Here is a 15,555-nt window from a genome sequence, read left to right on the forward strand (position 1 = left end):
GTGACATTAAGTATCTTAATGTTACAAAATATATGTGTGTACTAGATTAAATTATTATTACATGATCAAAATAAAAAATATATTACCAAATGTGATGTGACTATTAAGTATAAAGGCAAAGTTATGGAAAACACACTTTTTATTATTAGCAAAACTTAGATAGCATTTATGTTGTGCCAGGAACTTTATAAACAATTTACATATATTGATTCATTTGGTCCTCCCAATAACCTCATAAAGTAGGTAGTACTACTATCTCCATTTTGCAGGAAAAAAAATGGAAGTCCAGAGAGATTAAGTAATTTTCTCGAGGTTAAATGTAGGTAATAGTAAAGCTCAGCTTCAGACCAATGCAAACTGGTTCCAAAGTCCATGCTTCTAACAATTACAATTCATTTAATTGTGTATTAGTAATACTAATAAAATAAGATAGCTTGGGTGTGGTACAAAAATAACGAATCTTGGAACATTGAAAACATAAAAACAAAACAAACCAAAATATGAGCTAGCACTTACTATTGTCTATTCCTATGTCACATTTTTATGAGAGTAAGCAGTGACAAAATTTGTTTGCATAAATAAGTGGGTTAAAAAAAAAATAAGTGGGTTAAAATGAAAAGAGTATAATTCCAGGACTTTCATTAAATGCCTTGAATTCTTTTGTGTTATATACCATAAAGTACATAGTAGCCTATAATCAAAAAATATTTTTAATGACCTGTCAGCTGACAACCAAGTTAGATCCTTAAATTTTATTGAAAACAAAGAAGACATGACTTGGTAAGGATTTGTTACCCAATCATTAGTCCTTCACTTTCTGTCGTTCATTTTTTGTAGTATCATTTGGTACTACTCAGGGAAGATGACAGTACCTTTGTTCTGTAAAGCAACAGAAGGATGATATGAACAGGCTAGTGGGAAAGAAGAAGCCTACATTTCCATCAGAGATGGTCTCAGATCAGTTTAGGGAAGAGGTACATATGGAAGTTAGAGATTTGAAAATTTATTCCTTTAAACGTTATTCATCCTCTTGTACCCTTTGGAAAGTCTTCACATACTCCAGTTTAAAGATCACTGGGTTAGAATATAAAATACTACAGTCTTCCTAATGACATTTGGAAAGAATATTTTAAAATGTTAAATGCACGAAACCTTTGACCTAGAAATTCCATGTATTTGTAGAAGTGAAAATAGATACATTACAAAGATGTTTTATTTCAGCTTTATGTATAGTGGGAAAAAGTGAAGAAAAAACTCAAATGATAATCAATAAAGGACTGATTACATAAAGAATGAAATACTATATGCACTCATAAAAAACAAACAGATACATATGTATTAACAGAAAGAAGTGCATGATATCCTATTAAGAGGGAAAATAAAACTAGTTGCAGAAATATATTATCTCATTTTTGTAAAAACAAAAATATATGGGGTAGGTATACATATATATGTATGCTATCTTTGTTTATACAGAGACAATTTTAAAAAACAGTTGAAAGTATAAATAGTGATTAGCTCTGGGGAGCAATAATTATGAAAGTTCTGTATTTAAATTTTTATAAGCATACATTAATTTTGTGATTTGAAGAAGTTAACAAAATGACAAAAAGGAAAAGATGACTTAAGACTATAACGTATAACCTAAGTAGTTTTATGTAAAATGTCTATGAGTGCAAATCACTCTGCCCTTTTTTGTATCCTTCCTTCAGTAACTGTCCTATCATAAGCACTTTGGAGGGAATCCAGGGTGAATGAGACAAGAATACTGCTTTCTATCAACTTGTAAATTCAGTAGATAAATCTAAAAATCTCTATTTTTAACTCTTCCTTTGTTTACAGGAACCCAGCGCATTCCAAACTAGTGATGTTTATCCAGACAGAAATGAGAGGAAAATTGTCCCCATCAATAATTGAAGCAACCATGCCTTCCAACTTAGTAAGCTTCATCCTCAATGCAAAGGATGGAATAAAGGCACTCAGATCTCCAGTAGGACGTGGATACCATCATAGCGGTCACTCATCATTCCTGAAGAAGAAGTGAGGCCATAGAAAAGCACGTGTGGCAGTTACTGCAGTTTACTTCCAAGTCAGTAATGCATAAATCCTGTTAAACTATTCTAAACAGTATCCCTGTACAAATTACAGAAGGTACTTTGTGGAAATAAGAACTCATAGTTGTACAAGAGAACAGCATTAAATATAGTTTTTAATCTCATATAAGAATGATGTTCATAACAAGTGTTCTTTTTTTTTTTTTTTAAGATTTTATTTATTTATTTGACACAGAGAGAGAGATCACAAGTAGGCAGAGAGGCAGGCAGAGGGAGAGGGGGATGCAAGCTCCCTCCTGAGCAGAGAGTCTGATGCAGGGCTCTATCCCAGGACTCTGAGACCATGACCTGAGCTGAAGGTAGGGACTTAACCCACTGTGCCACCTAGGCGCCCCCATAACAAGTTTTCTTTTTTTTTTTTTTTTTAAAAGATTTTATTTATTTATTTGACAGAGATAAATCACAAGTAGATGGAGAGGCAGGCAGAGAGAGAGAGGAAGGGAAGCAGGCTCCCTGCTGAGCAGAGAGCCCGATGCGGGACTCGATCCCAGGACCCTGAGATCATGACCTGAGCTGAAGGCAGCGGCCTAACCCACTGAGCCACCCAGGCGCCCCCATAACAAGTTTTCTTAATGTCCTTTTATCTATTGCTTTTTTCCCCTGGAAAATGCTCTGCAAAAAGAACAGTAAGAAAACATACACAGCAAAGTCTCTTAATTTGAGACTTTGCTGAGTTGGCTGGAGATAAGACAACAGTTTCATTTTCCAGTTTAGTAGCTCTGGCTCTCTATGTAATATAACCTTTAACTTGTACTTTTGCTTGCAACCTAACCGGCCGCTTCCTCCCTTCCTCCCTTCCTAGCTCAACTTTCTTGTAGTAGTACTTTAGCCCTTGCAACTAAATACCACCAGGTGGCACTTTCTTCACCTTGCCTGGAGACATCCTTGCCTAAAGCCAAAAAGTTCATTTGGTTTATTTTGTTTTCTAAGATAGTACAAACAGCTGTCTTACCATATGCATGGTTACAGCTTCTTCTTTTTTTCAAGATTTTATTTATTTATTTGACAGACAGATCACAAGTAGGCAGAGAAGCAGGCTCCCCTCTGAGCGGAGAACCTGATGCAGGGCTCTATCCCAGGACCCGGGATCATGACCCGAGCCGAAAGCAGAGGCCTCAACCCACTGAGCCACCCAGGCGCCCCATCATTACAACTTCTTAAGAAAGCAGTTTCCTCATCATTTTTCCAGCCTCAGCAAACAGTTTTCTCACCTTGTCACCATCCAAGAGCCAATAGCATAGACTTCAGGTTTTTGTTGTACAGCTCCCCGACTTCAGTACCAATTTGGGTAGCTGTAATCGATTACCCAAATAATGCCACAACACAAATAACCACATATTTCTTTGTTGACTCAAAAAGAATATATGTTCATCACAGTTATTGAGTACATGTACTCTCTCAATATCCGTATTAACTCAATCTTTTAAAATGTTTATTATTGAAGTACTGTTGACAAACAAGGCTGTATGTTTCAGGTATCCAATAGAGTGATTCAACAATTCTATACATTACTCAGTGCTCACAATAAGTGTAGTCACCATCTGTCACCATACATTATTAAAATATTATTGACTATACTGCCTGTGCTGTACATTTCCTCCCTGTGACTTATAACTGGCAATTTGTACGTCTTAACACCCCCCTTCACCTATTTCACTCATTCTCCAACTCCCTCCCCTCTGGCAACCACCAGTTTGTTCTCTGTCAGTCTGTTTTCTTCGTTTGCTTTGCTTTTTTAGGTTCCACTATAAATGAAATCATACGGTACTAGTCTTTCTCTGCTTGACTTACTTCACTGAGCATAATACCGTCTAGGTCTGTCCATGTTTTCACAAATGGCAAGATTTAGTGCTTTTTTATGGCTGAGTAATAATCCAGTATGCATACTGTATACCTACACACACACAAACACACATACGTCTTCTAATTTTTAACCTCTTTCCCTAGTCAATAAGTTGAAAAAAAATTTTTTTTTAAGATTTTATTTATTTGACAGAGAGAAAGAGATCACAAGCAGGCAGCCAGGCAGAGAGAGGGGGAAGCAGTCTCCCCACTGAGCAGAGAGCCCAATATGGCACTCAATCCCAGGACCCTGAGATGAGGATCTAAGCCCAAGGCAGAGACTTAACCCACTGAGCCACCCAGGCACACCTGAAAATTGTTTTCTACATAAAATGGTTTTCATACACATCATTTACTGCAACATTTTACTTTGCAATAACAATTACAAATTTATACTCTGATGGAATTACAAGAGGAAACTCATGAGATTTTATTTGCTTGTATCTGGAAAGCTTACTTATATTTGAAATTGAATACTCAGATGCTAATAATAAATCTAAACATGATGACCTTATTTTTATGACTAGAATCATTTGCAATGATTAAATACGATGACAACCTATATAATCTTATGTTAACTTCATACACAATTGCAGTAGAGCAACAAATGATGCTAAAGCAGTTGATTATTCAACTGCCCAAAAACCAAATAACTGAATTTGGCCGAATACCAAGCCTAAAGCTAAATTCTTGTATCCCTAGTTAAATAATACAAGATACTGGGAGTATCTGGCTCCCCATTCTTTTTACTGCTAGGGTATTATATCAAAAAAGTTGATGACAGTTAACTAGAATACCATATATAATCTGGCTAAGTGTAAAGATTAAATATTCTATCAACTTCTCAGGTTTTTCTACTTCAATATATCTGTAGCCACACAAGTTTGGTTTAGATAAGTCAACTGCAGGCTGAATTTTATCACAGTACGGTTTTGTAGTATGATATAAAAAAAATTGCCAGGGGCACCTGGGTGGCTCAGTGGATTAAGCCGCTGCGTTCAGCTCAGGTCATGATCTCAGGGTCCTGGGATCGAGCCCTGCATCTGCCTCAGCATCCCTGCTGAGCAGAGAGCCTGCTTCCCCCTCTCTCTCTGCCTGACTCTCTGCCTACTTGTGATCTCTATCAAGTAAATAAATAAAATTTTTTTTTAATTGCCACTATGACACAAACATATTGTAGTAACCACTTCAAAATTCAATAAAATTTAATAGTGTGTATAATTATTATATATATAATATACATATATGTATATATAATTTATATAATTTATTATATAATACAATTATATATTCCATATTATATAATTTTATATATAAATTACTATATATATATATGCACATTAACACACAGACACACACACACACATAACTGACAGATCCTGTGTACTGGCTTGCTCATCTTTATTCTACCTCCCTTCTAATCAAAGAGGATGGAAAGCTAAAAAAAGCATGCATCCCAGGAGCTGACTGCACCTAGTCTTTAGTAGCAAATTAGGTTACATGCATTGGATGAAGTCTTGTGAGAGCTGAGTGAGGCAGAGGCCATTTTTCCTATTTTTTTTGTTTCTGCTGGCCAGCAAGGAAAAGGACAAGGACAAGTGAGGCTTTTCTTCTGTGTTCCAGTGTCCACCTGCCAGATTCTTCTGTGCCAAAAGGTGGGTGTGTCAATGACAGAGGCAGCAGCATCTTCTTGATTTCTTGTTCCCGATTACTGGGACACAATTGTAGGTAACCATTCTCCAGCCTTCCAGATGTCAAGCAGTGGCAGTGGTGACAGCCTATTAATTTCAGCTCCCTGAATTCATAGTTTCACCAGTGGCTTCAAATAAGACATCTTACCTGGTGGACTGGTTCTGTCTGGTTCTCAAATGAGTTTCTAGAGGCCAACCCCAGAACCCACTCCTTCAGCAATGCAATGATTTTGTAAGCATCTAATATACTACATTGAATCTTCTTGCCTAAAATATCTACAGAAGTTTCATCTTCCTGACCAAAATCACATCTGAAAGAAGTTTACAGTTTCCTCAAAATATTTTAGCATATTTTAAAAATATTTTTTTCAGTATCTTAAATTTAATATATAATATACAATTTAAGAAAGAAAGGATACCCAAATATCACCAGATTATGAGAGGCTCACCTTTACATATCAAAAGCAGAGCTCTTTGTAAGACATTTTTGTTAATGTCAATCAACTTTATAGGAGAACAAGGGGGATTATATCTCATTATATATGGGAATTATATCTCTTTGTTTAAAAAAAAAGACAGTACAGGTAATACAGTGAGATAACAAATGAGAGTGAATTTCACAAACTCATTCATTTATTTATAAGTGGAAACAGTATGCAAAAGAGAGACCTGTGGTAAACAAGAAAACAAAATAAATCAATCTAAGTTTATAGACAAAGGACAAAACCTTGGGCCCATCCAAGGCAGTTAACTGGGATCAGATGGGCCAGGAACATAACAGGACTATCTGCTCAGTAAAACCATGAATTAGAAAAAAAATATTCCAAACATAAAATAAAAGACAAATGAATGGGTTTAGGGGAAAAGGTAAAAATATCCCCTGCAAAACCATGCCCACAGTCTGTCCAGATCTATGGTTTAACTGTACAGATGAGAAATTAAAATGGTCCAAGGTAAAAAAAAAAAAAAAAAAAAGTCCAAGGTTATGGTTTCTCAAAGGGCTGGCAGAAGCAAGTACAAATATTTTTTGGAGGGATACACTGGCCTTATAGGAGTTCCACAAATAAAGCCCAACAAGTGTGAGCCCACAATCCAAAATCATAGAATACCTGAGAAAAAAGACAAGCATGAATAGGTTGCCAGAAGAAATAATAAATAAGACAAAGAATAGTCTTCCACCAAAGAATTCAAACATTTGTACTACCTAATAGAGAATTAACACGGCTATGTTTAAAATAAGTAAAATAAAGACAGGACTAATAAACTGATTTAATACAGAGCATAAGAAAAGGTTCAAGTAGTTTTTAAGAAAATGAAATAGAATTTTGTATCATTCTAGGAACAGTACAGAAAAGAAACAATCTAGGTATTTTAAGTAGAAAAGGATGGATTTAAAACAGCTAAATTGGTACCGAGAACATTGTTGGATGGGCAGGTTCTCGGCCAAGGGATGTCTCCTAGAATACTAAGGAGGCATCCTGCCAGAAGAGCTACTACCTCTACATCTACATTGGAAGTATCATGTGCAAGAACATATATTACAGCTGTAATTCAAACATCAAGAAATCATTACTTTTACTTCCACAAATGCTTCCTGGTATCTATGAACTGGTAACTGGGCACTGGAACAAAGATTCCAGGCACCATCTCCATAAAAATTCCATCTCCAGAAAACTAGAGAACAGACTGAGCAGTATCATTATAAAAATGACTCATGTTTGCAAAGCCTTGTCAGCAGAAAATATTCAAAATAGGACTCCATTTCACCCTCACCATGTGTAAATTTTGTCGCAGTTTTCACCTTTCAAAAATTGTGAGATTACATCTAACTGATAAAATCAATTTTTCCCCAAAGGAGTCATGCTGTATTAACAATATGATGCTAACATCATTGGGTAAAGAGGAGTAGGTAAAAAGTAACTGAAAATTATATCCTGGTATTGTCTTAATTCCAACAGAGAACTGGAGGTTTATTCTGTAAAACAGATGTTCTCTTGAACTGGACAATGCCTAGTTGAGAACCTAGGAAGTATACAAAGAACAGGATTTAAATAATCCTATGTAGACTGAATGCTGAAGTTTTCAGTTCATCCTCCCCAACTTTGTTCCTATAACACAGGCAGCCAGGCAGCCTTAAACTAAGCAGGATACCTTAAGTATCATCTTTGAGAAACATAACCCAGCCCCAAAGGAAAGATCTAGTGATACTGACATCAAGAGTTCCCCCCGAAAATGACCCAAACAGATCATCCTGCATGGAACTCAAAGTCGATGAAGTCCTATCAAAACTAGCAGAGCTTCCCTTAGGCTTTTAGTCCTGTACACTTAATCAACAAAATCCACTTCAAGAGAGATTAGGTAGTAAGACAAAATCTTGGAAAGCTCTATCAGTAACAACTTTAGAGAGATAAGAAGATACTGTATCCAAGAAACAAGAACAGGAGACTATAGAAAGGAACATTTAGAGAATGAGAAATTACTCTCAAAAATATATATAAACAGCAGAAATGAAAAGTCTGCAAATGAGGCCTGACAACTGCCTTAGCTTACTTTTCTGAAGTAGTTTCCAAGGTGGAGTCCTGGAAGGGGGATGTCAGAGAGATCCTAGCAGTCTCCTGTGAGCTGGGAAGACAAAGTTAGGAGTCTAGAGGCACCAAGGTGACTAGAGTTAATAAAGCAGAGTACTGGCAAGAGCTGCACAGAATACCTCTTGAGTCTTCGATTATACTGATTAGTATATGCATATGAAGAAACTACCCAATGCTGGGGAAGGAACCACCTGAAAAAAGCAGAGGAAGCTATCTCCTGAACCAACACAGGATCAGAGATATTTTATGTTATGACAAGTCAGAGCAAAAAACCTCCTCACAAATCCAAATTTGATGAAAACTATAAACTAACAGATTCCAGAAACTTGACAAATACTTAGCACAACAAACATAAACAAAACTATACCAAAGAATATCACAATCAAATATCTTAAAACCAGTAATAAAGAGAAAATCTTAAAGGCCACCAGACCCCTTCCTTCTCCCATTAAAAAAACACATACAATTTAGAATTCTACACCCAGCAAAATTATCTTCAAAAAAAAATAAAGGTAGGGGCGCCTGGGTGGCTCAGTGGGTTAAGCCTCTGCTTTTGGCTCAGGTCATGATCTCAGGGTCCTGGGATTGAGCCCCACATCAGGCTCTCTGCTCAGCAGGGAGCCTGCTTCCCCCCCATCTCTCTGCCTGCCTCTCTGCCTACTTGTGATCTCTCTCTGTGTCAAATAAATAAAATCTTTAAAAAAATAAAAAAGGTAAAATAAAGACATAAGAAAAACATAAGTCATAGGAATGCTGAAAGAATTCATGTCTAGCAAACTTGCATTAGAAAAATGTTTAAGTCTAATAAGGGAGGAAAAAAAGATAGCAGATGAAAGTATGGATCTACACAAAGAAATGAGGAGCACCAGAAATGTGGGTATATTTAACAGCATTTCCCCCCTATTTTTAAATCTTTTAAAAATTTGATTGTATAGGGGTGCCTCAGTTGGTTACTGCAAGTGTCTGACTCTTGGTTTCAGCTCAGGTCATGAACTTAAGACTGTGAGACTGAGCTCCATTGTGGGTACCATGGTCAGTGTCAATTCTGCTTAAGATTCTCTCCCTTCCCTACTCTCTCCCTCTCTGTCCCTCTTCCCTCTCTCCACCCACACACATGCTCTCTCTCTAAGACAAAGAAATATAATCTTTAAAATTTGATAGTATAAGGCAAAAATAAAAATAATAAAAATATATATTATGGGGTTACAATGTGTGGAGGAGTAAAATGTATGGTAACAATAGCATAAAGGCCAGTTGGGGAGAAATGGAAGTATATTGGTGTAAGTCCCCTAAACATAAGGTAGTAGTTAGAGATCTATAATATCCACCCTAAAGCAACCAGTAAGATGGCAAAGGTAGCAAGCCAATTAAGGAGATAAAAGAATGATTTAAAAAAAAAAAAAAAATCCCAGTAAAACCCTAGAGAAGAAGAAAAAAAAAAAAAAAGGAGAACAAAGAACACATGGAGAAAAATAGAAAATAAATAGCAGACTGGTAGATTTAAACAAAATTATATTGGTCACCATGTTAAATGGTCAAACACTTCAATTAAAAGGCAAAGATATCAGACTGAATGACAAAGCAAGACCCAACTGTCTGTTGTATAATCCCTTAAAATATAATTTTTTAAAACACTTTATTTTTTATTAACATATAATGTATTATTTGCCCCAGGGGTACAGGTGTGTGAATCATCAGGCTTCACATTTCACAGCAGTCACCATAGCACATACCCTCCCCCATGTCCATAACCCAGGCACCCTATCCCCCCCAACCCTGTTTGTTTTGTGAGATTAAGAGTCTCTTATGTAAAACTTCATTTTTTACATAAACATACAAATAACCTTAAAAGCCTAGGAAAAGACACCAGTCTAACATTACTTTTTTTTTTTTTTTTTTTAAAGATTTATTTATTTATTTATTTGACAGACAGAGATCACAAGCAGGCAGAGAGGCAGGCAGAGAGAGAGAGAAGGAAGCAGGCTCCCGGCTGAGCAGAGAGCCGGATGCGGGGCTCGATCCCAGGACCCTGGGATCATGACCTGAGCTGAAGGCAGAGGCTTAACCCACTGAGCCACCCAGGCGCCCCTAACATTACTTTTTCAAAAAGCTATAGTGGCTCTTACAAAGAAACTGGTTTTTAGAGCAAAGAATTTATCAGGTTTAAAGGTCATTTCAGAATGATAAAGGGGCATTTCCTCAAAACATAATAGCCCTGAACGTGTCTTCAAATAACAAGAAGCAAAATTGATTAAAAAATGCAAGGAGAAAAAGATACATTTATAATTATAGTTGGAGATTTAAATACTCTTTTCTCAATAATTAATGCACAAAAATATCTGTAAGGATACAGAGGACTTGAACACTAACTAAATAAAACTAATTGACATTTATACAATATTCCATCCAACAGCAAAGCACACATTCAAGCGTACACAGAACACTTACTAAGGTAGGGCACATTTGGGGTCATAAAACATCTCAAGACTTATTTCCAAATATTCTGCAGTAGAATTTATCTGGTCTTGTCCAAGGTTCCTGGCATGGAGCTCCTAAAGCCCTTAGAATTTCCCAAACAATGTATCTTTTTTATTCATCATGGTATACGCTAATGAGGTGACTAACTGGGGGGGGGGAGGCTAGATAGTTTATGCCAACAGTAAGGTTTAGGATTGTATAGCCCACACCAGAAAGACCACCACATCATTAGAATGTTGAGACCTTGAGCCATCCTGACATCCTGGGAGGGTATGAGTCCGGATGAATTGGAGACTGAGTTTAACCACAAGGTCAATGATTTACTAAACCCTCCTAACATGATAAAACGCTAAGAAAAACTCTGGACTTCCTTAGATCTTGAAAGTTCTCATTACAAGGAAAAAATTTTGTAACTATGAATGTGATAGATGCTAGACTTACTGTGGTGATCATTCTGCAATATATACAAATACCAAATAATTATATTGCACCCCTGAAACAACATGCCAATTAGATCTAAATTTAATAAGAAAACAACAGTTAGGATGCATTGGAAAGCTACTCAGAGAGCTCAAAGCTCTCCGCAGAAGGGAGGAGGGGGAAGGGACAAAAGCCGGGAAGGAGTATGTTTTGTTTTGCAGAACCAACAGTTCCAGCCAGGTTTAAGTTGGAGTAGGTGTTTCACCAGACAGCCCCTTGTTAGGTGTGTCTCACTTGTGAGCTCCGTATCTGAGCTAGTTTGAGCTGGACTGGAGCTGAAGACCAGGGCAGAAGCCTCCCTGAGTTGTCCTAAAGTTACCTTTAGTTCATTATAATACTAAGCTCTCCTTCTATAGGTGGAGTTTCTGCCATTTTTGGAACATATGATGTATGCACTAGCCCCTGGACGTGCTAAGCATGAGCAATTGAACCAAAAGTGCCTGCGCAAGCTCCCTGCTCCCGCCCTTACACTGAATAAACGCTTCCTGCACTAACAGCATGGTGAGACGGTTCTTCGTGAGCTACTTCCCTGTCTTCTTACATGTAACAAGCAATAAAAAGTTCTTTGCTTTTATCATTTCCTCAGGTTGTGTTCAAAGTGATGTTCAACCCCCAACAGTGAACCCCTTAAGTTCAGTTACATAACCAAAAACAAACAAAAACCTCTGGAATTCCTGATCACTTGGAATGTTTTATTTCTTGACCTAGTTACATAATTTTTGCTTATGATTACCCATTAACTTACTTATGCACTTTTCTGCATAAAAATTTCACAATAAAATATTTTTAAATATTGAAATTAACCCAGATTTGATGAAGGCATACACCTGCAGATTCAGGAAGCACCTAAATCCCAACCATCATAAGAACAAATACATAGCTAGACCTGTAATAAAAACTGCAGCTCAACAAAGATAACAGTGAATATCTTAAAACAGTCCAAAGACGTCAGCTCAAAAATCGCAGTTTTAAAGATATAGTTTCAGAAAGTGAATTCTACTTGGAAGGAATGAATATAGGAGATGCAAGTAAAAAAGGTGAGCAGGAAAAAAAAAGATAATCATGTTCAGAAACCTAAACATTAACTCTATAAAATACTAATAAATCCAATTGGAGGTTAATAAAGAACTAGAGGAATTAAAATTAACATATTTTAACATCTTTATCTTGTTTGGGAGAAGGTACATCTATTTACCATTTTTGGATGTTAGGCATGTTCAATTTTTAAGGGTAATCAAGAGTACTTAGAATGTCTACATCTCAGGCGCCTGGGTGGCTCAGTGGGTTAAGACGCTGCCTTCGGCTCAGGTCATGATCTCAGGGTTCTGGGATCGAGTCCCGCATCGGGTTCTGGGATCGAGTCCCGCATCGGGCTCTCTGCTCAGCAGGGAGCCTGCTTCCTCCTCTCTCTCTCTGCCTGCCTCTCTGCCTACTTGTGATTTCTCTCTGTCAAATAAATAAATAAAAAATCTTAAAAAAAAAAAAAAAGAATGTCTACATCTCAAATCAGTCAAGGGAAAATATATTGAAAAAATTCAAGTAATCTAAAAACAAGATGAGAAAAAGAGTGGGAAAGAATCATAGCATAAAAAAAGAGAAAAACAGGAAGCACAAATAATATGGAAAAAACAAATCCATATTGCACTTCTGCACTACAGTGGGACAAATACTCTTAAGAGTTCCTTCAATACAAAATACTAGATTCCAGAGAAAAGACTTTTTAATTCATTGTTGGTTGAACTATATAAGGGAAATCTCCAGGCCCCAATCCCCTACAGTCACGGAGGAAAAAAATTGAGCTGAAACAAAAGCAGGAAAGGAACAGGAAGCATCAGGCAAAAAGCAAACTTGAAAGATGGGGTTCTCCCTGACAGCAAATGCCCGCAATAAACATTTGGAGACAAAACTTTAGGACAGTAGCAAGGTCAGGGAGCTGAGAATAAGACAAACTAAAACAACTGCATTCAGCAAGGACCTTCAGGGGCTACAGTGATACCAAATGGGTTGTGCTGACTCACTGGAAGCAAATGCAAATCCTATCTGGAGGGAAGCACGCACAGTTTTGGTCCTTCATCTTCCCACAGACTAAGCTCGGCCACAGACTCAAGGAAACAGGCTAATCAACAGGTACACAACAATATCCAAAAACTTAAGACTTAAAAAAGATTTAAAATATTGAAATTATCAAAAATAGAATATAAAATAGTTATGAGTTTTTAAAAATTAGAAAGACTTATAAAAGGCTATAATGAATAAATGGGAAGATTAGAAAAAGAATCAGATGAAAAATATATTAAAATTAAAACCATCATTCGTATTTTAAACAGTAGACCAGATAATGCTGAAAAACAAGCTAATGAATGAGAGAGCTGATGAGATTAACCAAAATGCAGCAGATAAACAAGATGACAAAAACTGGGAGAATAAGGCTCATGAAGGATAGAATAAGAAGTCCATCATTTGTGCAATCCTAGTGGCCAAATGTTTTACAGAATTAACGTGAATTGAAAGAAACAAGAGCCAGCAAATACTGAGGATAAAAAAGAAATATACATCTGCAAACATTATAGTAAATCTGTAGAACACCATAGAAAAAAAAACAAGGATTAAAAGGATATGGAAATATAGACTAAAAAGTCAGAGTGCAGAGGCACGAAGATGTTGAAAGGCTAAGTTAAAGCCACAGAATAAGTAACAAGGCTGTGATAATACCCACCGCATGCTCACTTCAAAAAATGTACTTTTAACTACTATTTTATTCCCTTTTTAAACTGGCCAAAACTGTTGAGTACACCAGAGCCTACTGCAGTGCCTTACTCTTAACCTTTTTTTTAAACCTTTCTAGCTGTTTAATAATTTCTGGCTGAAATAATACAAGGATTATTAGAAAATTTTTAAAAATGTATTATCTAAAAAAATAATATATCCTTTTTACCAGTTTAACAACCTTACCAGTATACTACCTGTAGAAAATTCCATACTCCTTGATCCAGGGTACTAAATATTTGCATATGAATCAGTTTTGATGTTCTTGCTCTAAGTTGTTTTTGATAACCCCAAAATCCCTGTTAAAATCCTCAGTTATGAAATTGAAAATTTCAAGAAATCTAAAACTAAGTTAAAACTTCTTACCTAAAAGAAAGTATCTTTTCATTACTTTTTTTTTTTTTGAAGATTTTATTTATTTATTTGACAGAGATCACAAGTAGGAAGAGAGGCAAGCAGAGAGGGGGGCCAGGAGCAGGCTCCAGGGAGCCTGATGCAGGGCTCAATCCCAGGACCCCAGGATCATAACCTGAGCAGAAGGCAGAGGCTTTAATTTAACCCACACAGCCACCCAGTAGCCCCTTTCCATTACTCTTTATTCACATTTGTATACTTTATTTTTATTATCTTTTCTTTAGATTACTGTATCTGCAAAGGTTATAAACTCGAGAACAGGACTCTTCTGAATCAGTACTGTGGTATACTTTGATGTGTTCTAGAAATTTACATCTTAAAAATTGTAAGATGGGGGCGCCTGGGTGGCTCAGTGGTTTAAGCCTCTGCCTTCAGCTCAGGTCATGATCTCAGGGTCCTGGGATCGAGCCCCACATCGGGCTCTCTGCTTGGCAGGGAGCCTGCTTCCCCCTCTCTCTCTGCCTGCCTCTCTGCCTACTTGTGATCTCTCTCTGTCTATCAAATAAATAAATAAAAATCTTAAAAAAAAAAAAAATTGTAAGATGTCCACAATCTTATACCCAATTTTTAACCTTGCAGGCAAAAGGGGAAGGCAATTAACAATGGGAAAAAGAGAACACCTATTGATGTAGTAATTTTGTATATTTGTTGTGGATATGATATCCTTAATCTGATCTCCCAAAATAAGAAGATACAAAAACATCTAATCATTACTTTAAAACCCTATACAGACTAGCCAGAAGGAAATGGACTTTTCCCATTATCCAGCATCTTTTTAAAATATATATATTTATTTATTTGACAGAGATAGAGACAGAGCACAAGTAGGCAGAGCAGCAGGGAGAAGCAGGCTCTCTGCTGAGCAAAGAGCCCGATGCAGGGTTTGAGCCCAGGACTCTGGGACCATGACCTGAGCCGCAGGCAGCTGCTTAACCAACTGAGCCGCCTGGGCACCCAATCACCCAGCCTTCTTAAAAACCTATCACGTTGCCTTTCTAGTGTCCATCCTTCCCTTAATCTATCTGGATGGAGAGTTCCTTCTAGTTCTCTACAACATGTACACTCTCCTGCCCAACCTCCCACCTGGCCCCTGCCACACCATTCATTCAATAATTATGGAGTGCTTTCCATGTACTAGGCACTGCAGTAGGCTCTGGTGTACTCAAAAGCATTAATAGGACA

The 15,555-nt window shown here is 36.9% G+C and overlaps 1 protein-coding gene across 2 annotated transcripts in view; it reads left to right on the forward strand.

The window, feature by feature from the left end:
* Nucleotides 1-11,652, forward strand: part of STARD6 (StAR related lipid transfer domain containing 6) — a 30,427-nt gene extending 18,775 nt beyond the window's left edge. The window contains exons 8-9 of one of the 2 annotated variants that reach the window (XM_044242942.1): nt 1,843-2,089; nt 11,550-11,652. In XM_044242942.1, the coding sequence (XP_044098877.1) occupies nt 1,843-2,044 (202 nt within the window). In that variant the 3' untranslated portion in view covers nt 2,045-2,089; nt 11,550-11,652. Of the gene's footprint in view, nt 1-1,842; nt 2,299-11,549 lie in introns of those variants that run through there. The other variant, XM_044242944.1, reaches the window with a different exon arrangement.
* The last annotated feature ends 3,903 nt before the right edge of the window (nt 11,653-15,555 follow it).

Source organism: Neovison vison, chromosome 3 (genome assembly GCF_020171115.1).
Source record: "Neovison vison isolate M4711 chromosome 3, ASM_NN_V1, whole genome shotgun sequence".
Taxonomy (NCBI): Eukaryota; Metazoa; Chordata; class Mammalia; order Carnivora; family Mustelidae; genus Neogale; species Neogale vison.